Genomic DNA, 12,040 nt, shown 5'->3' with positions numbered 1-12,040 from the left:
AGCATGTTAAAGAAACACAGCAGTGGAGTTGAGCTGCCAGTACTGTTCCAACAAAGCTTTCTTCTGGAAGTCTTTACAACTCTCCACCACCCCAATTGTATCAGTTCCATAGGAAACAAGCAGCAAGTCCATCATTTTTCATACAGATGCCCAGAATAGCCCAGCAATAAGGTAATTCCCTGCTGGCAGAGACTAGACAGATTTAAAACTCTAATCTAAAATCAGAGAAACTGGAGACCTGTGCAAGATCCTAATGGTAGCATTAGAGAATTGGTCTCTATCTCTATCCACAGACAGAATGTCCCTTAATGCAAACAGATAATCCTGCAAGCAATAGAACATCCAGTGCAAACCCAGATGACTTTCACACCAGTTCCTATAGATGCAAGCTGCTAAAATGCTAGTGCTTTTGAAGTGAACTGCCAGATGTAAAAGTGAGGGGGAAAAAGATACTTTAATATAGGAATTCTGTTCCGGCAAAACACTAAAGAAAACAAGTCTAGTGCTTCCAAAGAGAAGTGCCCAAGCACAGCTGCACTGCAGGGATGTAGTTTGCAGAGAGCTGTGCAGCAACGGTGACACCTCGTGGTGTCAAACCACTGAAACACAAACCTCTTCCCAAATGCAACCTACCTTAAATCCACCCAGGAGGTTCAGAGGAAGAAGCTTCATAAACAAGATAGCCAAATAACTTCCACATAATTTTCCTTCTAAACCAGTATCTCCTCTGAAGACAGGAGTCAGAAACTTGAAATCAAATCTCTACTTCTGTTTTGATATCGTGTCTCTCACTGACCTCTCTTCAGAATTGTTCTCCCATTCACTGTTTCATGGTATTTATGACTACATGTAGAAAACAACATGTAGAACCAACTATATTCATCAATGTTTAATGCAAAATTGCCAAATGAATAGAGGAAGCAAAAGAAGTCAGCCCATCTTTAATATCTTTTAGTCAAAATGACTACAAAGACAGCTTCAGAGAAACAATATGACAGTGACAAAAACCCCCTTTGTTTTTAACAAATTCAATTCAGCTATATAAAGATTTACTTTCCTTCATTCTGGTGTCTGTCATCCCCAGCAGACACTCAAATGCATTATTTGCTGCAACTTCACGGAAATCTCAGATTACATACTTGATCACACTTCATGTATTTGAGAAGTCAGTGTGAAGTTTTTCCTTGGCACAAAAGCTTGAAAAAGCCGAGGTATGCATTTACTCCAATAAGAACCCAACACTGAAATTTTTAAAAAAACAACTTCAAATGCCGTTACAAAAGGAAAGCAAGAAGGCAAGAAAGGAGAAGCACTTTTTATTGCTCTGTTTGGATCTTTGGGGTTATGGGAGTGAATTCCAGGTTAGGGTGAGATGTGATTTGGGTTTATGACAACGTAGAGAGAATTTCATGCAGTAGGGAAGGTGACATTTCAAATTCCTTTTGGGGAAAGAGTTATTTTCCAAAGGAAATCTCCTTCCAATCTCCCACCTCTTATTTCTTTCTCACATTAATACATACATAGTAACTATGTCTTTGAGTGACACCTGAAAGTAATTATTTCAAATACACAAAATAGCATCCATCATCCAAAAGAGGAAAGGCTAGTATCATCCCAGGGTGTTTAGTTTCTCCTAATATGCACTAAAATTACATTAGCTACCCAGATCAACGCTAAGGAACTACTGTCAGGAAAAGAAAAAAACAAAAAACCAAAACAGAAGAATGGAATTTTTGAAGTTAAATTGCAACAACTGCCTTCTTTCAGAAATTGTGTACTTTGTGATTTGAAAATCCATTTGGAATTTCTGAAGTGGTTACCGTAATATCCATAGTGTGACCACTCTATGACCTCATGGACTCACCCAGGAGTTATTTCTTAATGAGTTTATTCTGTGGCCAAGGTTGTTTTCATATCTCTACTAGAGCAAGAACCTCAGCTACAGAGCACAGGGCATGGGCATGCTTCATTTGCTGCACAAGCTCAAGGAAGACACTGAAGGCCAAGGAAAACATGGGGGTTCTTGTGCATTAACTGGAGGTCGCAGAGAAACAGGAATGCTCAGAACAGAGGAGTGTTAGGAGTCAGAGGAGAATTCATTTTACATTAGAAAGTGAAATAGTAGAGGATCTGTAGCAGGACCACAGAGTTCAAGGACAGAATCCCTTGGAAGAGAAGCAGTTTTGCAAGCTGTAGTTTTTGGAACTTGAAGGAAAGAGACACGAAAGAGGGACAGAGTGTTCTAAAGTAAGACGACTAAAGGGAGAAATCTCCAATTAGTAGGGGTGAGTTTACCTCCAGGCCTTCTCAAGCATAAGTTAACACCCATGTGACCATTACTTCTCTTCTTTTTCACCCATCTCTCTTTGCTGTCAAGACCAATTGGGCTAGTTTGTGACCACAGGAGAGACTGGGCATTTGGAAGATACTGGTAACAAAACCTCTCAGCAACATTGCCCTTCTGTGAAATTGCACGTGAGCACAAATTAACATTCAGTGCTTAACAGCAGATATTTTTGTTCCTAACCTCTTATTTCTTGGCAGCACAGTTTAAGCAAAGCTAGATGTTTTTGTAACACCGTAATTCAAATATAGCCATAAAGCAAGCAACATTTTCAAATTGTTGTTGGCTAAGATCATGTTTTGCAAGCTTACAATTGGTAACAAGTGAAGCTTACCTATTTTTTTTGGAATTTTCATCTTTCCCTCTTTTAACCCCAAAAATTCTTGTAATCAGAGCACTAAAAAGAAGTGTAGATGAATTTCTTACCTAAAGAAAAAAGAAAAGAACATGAAGTATGTTTTAAAAATCCTTATGAAGCGTACTAATGTTTTTAAACACAGTCACTAACGTACAGTCAAAAAGAACAGCTAAGTGAAGGCCAGAGCATGCCTATTTTCCAGAGGTCAGCACATGGAAACAATCAATTCAGAGCATCTTTCCTCTCAAACAAGATGGCACTAATAGAAAGTTCAGATTCTTTGGAGATGGCTACCTTTAAGGGATATATCCAGATTTCTACTGGTTCAAAGCATTTAGTCTTACACACAAAAAGTTCTAACATAATATGCCATATGAAATACTATATTTTTCTGAAAAGCAAAGTAACATTGAGAATTAATGCAAATGCAGTTTTTACTAGCTAGGTGAACTGGCTCAAAATTTAACAGCCAGATACAGTTTTATCTATAAGGTAATCTTTGTCCCTACTTTTTGTTAATATCAATACTTCACATTACAAAAAGAAAAAGAACCCAAAAAGGTGACCAAAACTATTACTTTTTTGAAGGTCTACATTATTCTTTATTGTATCTTCAAATATTTAAGCATGTGACATTCCAGAAATTGTGGTAGTGCCATTTATAAACATGACCAAAGCTTCACTGAAAACCACCACTCTACACCCTGCTAAATTAGAAGCAAGATTAAGAATTAACTTACTGCCCAGACAGGTGACATAAAACCTAGAATCGCTGCTTGTATTCCATCTGCAACATAAGGCATGACGTTTTCACCTAAACGTGTATCCCTAAACAGTGCCCGAAGGATATTTAGAGCATGAACCTGTGGGAGTAGAAAAAAATATGAGAAAAATACCTATTCATTGGAAAATAGCTTAAATTTAACCTAAGTTAATTACAGCAGTGAACAATGAGAAACAAAACCAATCCATATGCACATATATACCACTTTATTTCCATATGAAATACAAGAATACTGCTAGTAAAAAATACATTAAAACAGTGCAGCGCTAAACACTGTTAAAAACAACTACAGTTTAAAAATATATTCCTCTGACAAGTGCAGTCCAGGCATTGCAAGCAAAGGCCAGCATTCTTTTTTCCTTAGCTTATAAAAAAGCTGTAAAAATAACTTTCAGAGTTTAGAATCATCTTTTCCAACATTCTTGACGTGCTGTAGATATTGTGAGAAAAAATAAACTACAACTCACTGGAGGACAATATTAAGCTAAAACTGACAGTCACGCTTGCTTTACCATATGGAGGATTTTCTGATATTTCTCTTCTCTCTGTAGGGGAAGGTGGTAATCTGTGTATCTTCACAGACTTTGACAAGGCCACAAAGACTTATACCAGCAGAAGATCTGGCAGAGCCATTAGAAAATACTTCTATGTATTGTCAACAAATTACGGCTTGCACTTACAAAGATTAAGTATTTGATAATAACATTTTGAAGATCTTGACTTTAAAATAGAAATTTGAATGCATTCCAAATGTTTATATATTTTAGGAGTTACTAACTATGCCTAATTTTTCATGTAGTATTCTACTGCATCCAATATGATTTATGGAACTCATTTATTTACTCTAAATGTAAACAAATGCTTGCTTGTTAATTTACTTGTAAACAGGAAATTACTCATCTGTTTGTTTAGAAATATACTACAGGCAGTAAACATATAAATTCAAAATTACTATGACTATATTTGCTGCACTAGAAAAAAAAACCCATGAAATTATGACCAATCCATTTCTTAGTATCTTATGCACTTGAGAATTCCACTGACTTCACAACCTTTGAACATGCAAACATGTTTTAAGATCTAACTGTAGATAATAAAACCAAAATATCCTTATTAAAAACATACACAAGCTTCCTTAACTGTTTGAAGTAACACAAACACTTTTTTGACATTTGCCTTCTGATGAGAGGCTGTGTTTTACCTGTGGAATTACACTTGATGATTTATTCAAAGGTGCAGCCAAAGATATCAATTCTTTCATTGTCATTTTCAGCAAATCTCTTTTGCTTTTCTTTGGTTCTGAAGCTAACAAAGCCTAGAGAAAGTTTAATAAATAAATAAATAAACAAACATCACAAGTATTACTAGTTATTTTGATTTATTACCAGTTCTGTTCCACATTCCTATATTTACCATATTAGAGCTTAGCTTCTGACCATAAACAAGGACTAAAGAAAAAATTGCAAAAACTAAGTTTCAGTTTTTACTCTTAGCTTTGTTCAAAGCTTTGTCCAATGTTTCAGTAAGAAAACTTTCCTCACATACTACTCATCTGCCTAAAAAAATGTGCTTGTATATAACAGATAACGACTTATCACACACCAAAACATCCTAGTATTTATTGCAGTGAAAGTAATTTTATACATACATTTCCTAGTATGAACATGTTTTTTAGTTTAATAACATACATATTAAAGATGGCATGGGCTGGCCAAAGAATAAATCCCAGTTTGTAAAATAGGATAAAAAAAACAGCACATTTTTAAAAGGACAGAAGAGATGCATCCATCTCCTAGTAGTACTTCAATGGGTAAGACATCCAGCTGAGATGATAATACTCTAATTTAGTCCTCTAAAATTCAGTTCTAGAGTTAAAACAGTCTTTCACTGTCTAGTATCTCTTTTTGAATTTGTCCAACTTAGTACAAATGGATAATCATAAATCACTTATTTCTTAAAAAAAAAGTATTAACCATTTGGGTTTGGGGGCCCAGAATCTGTTCAACATCAGTTCAAACAAGATATTTAATAGTACTTTACATCACAGAATAACAACCAAATGGACACACTGCAAGTTAAATGAAGTATAGAGGTTAAGCTAAAACCCTGAAGCAGTCACTGTCATTTCCAGCCCCACCTTTAATGATGGGAAAGAGGGAATGGGAGGGAAAAAAGGGTATTCATGAAGTATAAAAATAGAGGAGAACGAAAACTGTAATTTCATACCCTAAAAACGTTAAGGCTGTAACTAGTACTTTCCCACCATCTTCTCACCCACTAAGTGGAGCTGCACCTTTGTACTATTAGGTAATAATATTTCTGTTTTAAATAGATCACTCAAAATTACATATTATCATCAAAACACATATGTTTTATTAAAACAAGAAGAAATGTCACAGGAAGCAGATGGCAAAGAGACCACATCGAGTCTCAATTTTATGCATTAATAAAATAACCATATTATAGTATTGTTAGGATATGCATTACAGCTTGTATTTTTATTATCTAAAGGCAACAGTCTCTTTAAGGCTTAATCTATTTTACTGAGTGCTACAGGCACATTCAGAACTACTGCCAAAGAACATTATCGCCTCTCTTTACAATAAAATTACAATAAAATAGATTATTTCAGACTAACTCCAAAGTTTATTTCAACCCCCCACATTAATTGACTAGGCTAACTTCATGCTCTTCCAGAGATGTCAAAATAGAAGCATCTGACCTGTTTATCCGAACATCTATGGCACAGTGCAAGCTTTGCCATATGGACTCAGTAATGTAAGCCAACTGCAAGCTACAAACATGTTTTCTACAAAGGGATGCTCTTGGGTCTACCTAGTCCTTACACTGAACAGTCTAATTTTTAGATGAAAAATTGATTAAACACATTCTCAGGATTAACACTAGCTAACGCCTAAAACTCTGTGGTGTGAATGGGGAAACCAGAAGACATGAAATCACTAAATTCGTTTTGCAGGCAACTTAAATTATATAAAAGGCAAATATATTTTTCTTTTTCAATTTCAGCAGTTAAAGATCTCTAAAAGCAATGCCCTACATCTGATCTCCGTTGCCTAGCACACACACATCTAGCAAAGCCAGGAGCAGGCTGTGACTGACATAAGAGAGGTCAGACAGAAGCAGGCTGCCTCAACTTTCTCAGGGCAAACTCTGTGTGGAAAACAAGCAAGATGAATTATTCTGGCAAAGAAAGCTTGCTCCCAGCAGTCCCTCTGATTCTTGGAACGTGCTTGAAACTATACTTCAGCGAGTGGAGAAAGTTACAAATTGTCTAGTTAATCTTGGACTCCTGTCTTAGAATACTGGTTGAAAAATTAAAACGATGAAGGTTACCTTAGGGGAAAGTAACTATGGCTGCTTTAAAGAGTAAAGGCATATAAACAGATGAAGTGTCATCTGTGGGGCCAACACTGTAGAGACTGACTCTACAAGGATGCAGATGGGTTGCTGCACACCACTGTGAGGCACTCAGTAGGAGGAGGTACTTTGAGCAGAGACAAAACACTGCTAGCCAGCCGATTAGCCATCAGTTCTGAACTTGGCAGCAGCCAGAGACTGGGATGTGTGGAACTGACAGTAACATGGGGAGCAGGAGCATGGCCCCACAGTGAGGGATGCAAGACTTCATTGCACTGGAGACTCTCATTCAAGACAAGTTAGTGTGACTATTACTTGATCTTGCTTTATTACCGTTGAGAGGACTAGGCCACTGTTTTAAAATTCTGTGATGGTCTGTTCATATTATTACCACCCACTTCTCATGGAAGAAGCATGGTGTTATATAGTTAACAGAGTCTTATGTAATCTGTGCATTAATTTATGAATTTGCTAGGTTTATTACAGTGGCCACACACAGCCTATGCTCAGTCTTTTGGAAAGTTATTCCAATCTAGCTCAAGCCAAAAACCCCAACAGTCCATAGAACTGCAGTGCTAAACAGCACCAAACATGGTTTAATTACTTTGGTTTCTTGGTTGCACAAAGGCAAACAAAAGTAACTGTTTGACTAAAACAGGTTGAAGCAATAAAAATAAATACAGATCTCAAAAAGGAGATTAAAACAAAAAGTTAAGGGAGAGACAACAACATTAGTCAGTACCTGTATGTAGAATGGGATCCCCGCGCTACGTCTGGTTGCACAGAGTGTAGAAGAAGGATCACAAGACTTGATTTCCTCTAATACACAGCTTAACCACTGCTCTGGCATCTTGCGCAGACTCTCACTGTTACATCTACATGAAACAAATATATAAGAAACTAGGACAGAGTCAAAGAAAACATTTAGTGACCTTAATAAATATTTCTTACTCCATGTGAGCATCACCATGCATATGTGCAGATTTTTTAAGAAGACAGAAATTGAAAAAGGAACCACACAAATGATATTAACCTTACTTATTAAGTGCCACTAGAAAGAAATATTTCACTGAACAGAACTCAGGATTGTATGTTTCAGCACTCTCAACTGTTGTGCCAAGAACTACTATTCTGCTCTGGAGAAGAAAACAAAGACATATGTGCATCAGCCACTGTGTAGGAAGTGACACTTCACAAATTCCCATCTTTGTGGTCAGACAGGAGCTGATGCCTGACCCTTACATTAACTAACATACACAATTATGTTTATAACCATACAAAACAAAATTGAAGTCCCTCAGAGTAAGTCCCTATTATGTAAATATCCCAGTAAACCTCAGAGCAGAAACGAAAAACAGGACATACTGCTCTTTTTAAAGTACTATGTCTGTCAAACTTTTGGCAAAGTACTTAAACTGCTCTTCTATCATCAAATATTTCTCTGCAGTTATAAAACTCAGTATTGCCTGAGAGCAAAGGACTTCAAAGGATAAGGAGGCCTCAAATCTACCAACATTTGATGGTTCTGATCAATTCAATGATATGTACCATATACAGTACGCAAGACCAGCTCATTAATCTTATGTCAATGTTCCAAAAGGATCATTCATTGTTAAGAAAATTTCTGTTAATGGGGCATTGTTAGCAAAATGTCATACTGGTTTAACACATGATTCAGAGAAGAAGAAATAACTGATCACTGTATGTAATATAACTGCAATTATCTCAATCATGCAGGACTTGCCTTACCTAAAAACATAAATTATAATTAAATCCACGATTAAGTAGTGAGATCTTACAGTAAGACTAAAATCAAGCTCTCTGTCTAGGTAACTGAAACAAAGAATTTGAAAGAAAAGCTAAAAGGCAGCAGGTACTGAAGTGAAAATCAAAAATCTAATGGAAGGTCTACATCTACTCTCTCCTTTACCATCCTCTTATTAAGGCAAGAATCTAAGTACGCTAAAAACCGGATACTAAAAACTGAATTAGGTTTTACTCTGCAGTGAAATCCTCCTTTTCTTCTTTTACAAAATAAACAGAAGAATCAGTAATGCAGAAAACGAAGGTCACAGGAGTGTCACACAGGTCAGCAGAAAACACAGCAAACTTCCTACACTTCAGTAATTTCCACTACAGCTTTCTTATACTGCTGCCAGGTCTTCCCTCCATTTTTGAAGAGCAGCATCTCTTCAAAACAACAGGCAGCATTGTGAACCATCAGTCCAGAACACAAGAGAAACATGGCCTTCACAAAGGCAATGTCAACTCATACCATACATAAAAGCAAGCATAATCTGGAAACCAACGGTGAGTTCCCTTTTCTCTGCTTTTCCTCTTTCTGTTACTGATTATTAGCTTCCCTTGCTTACTTTCAGAACATGTTCCTTTGCTTGCTTTCAGGTACACTATAAGAGGATATAATTCTAGGGTTAAGACCATGCAAAACTTCTCATGGATCTGCTCTGTGAGTCTCTGCAGCTAGACTCTACTTCACAGCTCTTTTCATCCACATAACCACATACTGCAAAAGCTGCTACTTCTGATCATATCTGTGCCTGGTCTTACCTCCTTAGTTAAGCAGAATTTAAATGCCTTAAGTTTAGCCATGGAATGAACAGTGCTCGTATCTCTTTGTTATGTTACCTTAGTATTAAATCAAACACCCCACAAGATATACTCACATCTGCAGTGGTGCAGAGGAACACAAAGCAAAGCATTAAGAAAATATTTAAAGGTTGTTATGTAGCATATTGAATATTCTGTTCCTAAGTAAACTCACAGCTTTTTCCCCTTTCAGTAGTAATAGAAAGAGGAGAAATACATTGAAATCCAATAAACTTCAGACTCCCTTAAAACTCTATAGCTTTGATCTTGCCACAAGTAATTCTACCTTGCTAAGTCACCCACTAAAAAAAAAAAAAAGAGGAGAAAGGTGAAAGAGTTACCGCTTTAAAATTAGAAACATTAGAGACTATTGACTTTGCAATGGAGATGACTACTCCCTTAAACTTGGCAGCTCTCTCTCCTTATGGTCTGGCAAGATGAATATTGTCTTAAGAAGCAGGTGGTCCTAAATTTTAAGAATAACTAAGCTTTGCATTATAAAAATGGTGGTCTCAAGCTCAAATGTCATTTTCTAGAATGAAATAGTCATTATTTTTATCAGATCAAACAAATAGTGTTGATAATTAAAATATAACACAGCAACTTGATATACCAACCAATTAAAATGCAGTAGTGTTTTTCCACAAATTTCTGCCTGACCGTCTGCTGGTTATAACAATTTCATACATATCCAAAACCTTTTCTGTGGTCAGTATCAATGAGTACAAAAAGGCTGGCTATCCAAAGTTAAAGCTAAATCTTTCTCCCTAACTCATATGGCTGTACTTTCTCCTATCCAAGATTAATGGTGTGTTAAGAGCAAAGGGTCGATCTCGGATTTGGCCTCCCTGGATGTCCTTGGTTTGTGGCCTAAACTGCACACAACCACACGCATTTTCTATGGAGGTTTATCCGGAATTCTGTGTATCCCCAGATAGGGACTTACAATAGAAAAAAAGACTTCTTCCATCACTTTTCCTCACTCAATAGACTTGTAGTATTATCCTTCTTCACATAAGTAATGTGGTTCCTATATTCTTTACAGTCTCCATACTGCCCCCAACACCTAGACAAATAAGGAGACAAGAATCTAGCCTCAGAAACACATTACTATTTGAGGTACAAGTCACCCTAGAAAATGTCTACTTTTAAGAACTTCTCTGAAACTACGATGTCCTTTCACTTGCTTTCTCCTTTTCATAGCTGTATTGGTTCTGAGGTGCTGGTGATCTTCTACAGCAGTCGTAGTTTTGTGCCTTCTGCTGGTAGCTAAAAATGTGTACTGACAGCACATCAACGTTTTGGCTACTGCTTTCATAGCATCATGGCTGTCCCTCCATGATTTCTTCCCCTACCTTCACCAGTAGGCTGTGGGTAGGCAGGATCCTGGGAGAGGCCACGGCCAGGAGAGCTGACCCAGGCTGACCAAGGAGATATTCCATACCATATGACAACAACTCAGCAGTGTAAACTCAGGGAGAGGAGCAGAAAGGGGAAGCATTTGTGATTCACTTTTGCCTTCCAAAGCAACCGTTACACATACCGCAGCCCTGCTTCTCAGGAAGTGGCCAGACATTGCTGCTGATAGGAAGCAGAGAGTAACAGCTTTATTTGTTTTGCTTCACTTCTCACGCACGTGGCTTTGCTGTTTCTCTATTAAACTGCTTTATCTCAACCCATGAGGCTTATTTTCTCCCCTCCCTGGCTTGCCGAGGAGGGGGTGATAGAGCAGTGTGGTGGGAACCGGGCATCCAGCCAGAGTCAAACCACCACAATGGCATCTCCTCATGAGGCAACATTTTCCAAAGTACATAGACACATTGAGAAAGGTGCCATTTTGAGGTTTCTCTAGCACTGCAGAAGAGCTTAGAGACCTTTGGGTGGCCTAAAACTTCAGAGAGATAATAACATTATCTGTCACTAAACAGGAAAAGAAATGGGAGGAAAATATGAACAGTGTCAAAAAGTAACAGAACTTTAGCTGAGCAGTGCCTTAATGTTGTACCTTGTACTTCATTATATGGCCTACTTCCCAACCCTACAAAGCATCACAATACATTAGAATACATAAGGTTTTTTCCCCCCAGCTGATTTCTCACCATTTTAAGACTGTATCCTTCACATCTCTGATAACACTTTTGCTGAAAAGTTCGTAACAATTCTAGTACATTTCACTAGAAAGTCCATCAATGATTTTTTAATTTGCCAATAAGTCTTCCTAGCAAACTGTAGAGGCCTGGGAAGGCAAAGTCATAGTCACTTCAGAGCAACAAAGCGAGTCTTAAAAGTTTACTGCAAAGGATTAGGAGGGACTGCTCCCAGTTCCCCAGGAGAAATATTACAGAAGATGAGACCAAGACTATGTACAGATGAATAATTTCCCCTGATACTAGATTAAACATTTGTAAAATCAAAGCAATTGTTTTTCTTTATCACTATAGTTTTGCAGAAAATTATACAATATTGTCCTGACATTGAAGATAAATAAAATTGTATTCACACAGTGCAATTTAAGCTCCAATTTGAACATTTTAAAATGTTCAAAGTATATTATTCCTAAATAAATACA

At 37.1% G+C, this 12,040-nt stretch overlaps 1 protein-coding gene across 2 annotated transcripts in view; it reads right to left on the bottom strand.

Moving 5' to 3' along the window:
• Nucleotides 1–12,040, bottom strand: part of THADA (THADA armadillo repeat containing) — a 167,090-nt gene that overhangs the window by 123,662 nt on the left and 31,388 nt on the right. For both annotated transcript variants that reach the window (XM_061991338.1, XM_061991337.1), the window contains 4 exons: nt 7,607–7,739; nt 4,688–4,801; nt 3,443–3,565; nt 2,679–2,770 (listed from right to left, as the gene is read on the bottom strand). In XM_061991338.1, the coding sequence (XP_061847322.1) occupies nt 2,679–2,770; nt 3,443–3,565; nt 4,688–4,801; nt 7,607–7,739 (462 nt within the window). The remainder of the gene's footprint in view (nt 1–2,678; nt 2,771–3,442; nt 3,566–4,687; nt 4,802–7,606; nt 7,740–12,040) is intronic.

Source organism: Colius striatus, chromosome 2 (assembly GCF_028858725.1).
Source record: "Colius striatus isolate bColStr4 chromosome 2, bColStr4.1.hap1, whole genome shotgun sequence".
NCBI lineage: Eukaryota > Metazoa > Chordata > Aves > Coliiformes > Coliidae > Colius > Colius striatus.
This window is presented reverse-complemented; position numbering and strand designations above follow the sequence as displayed.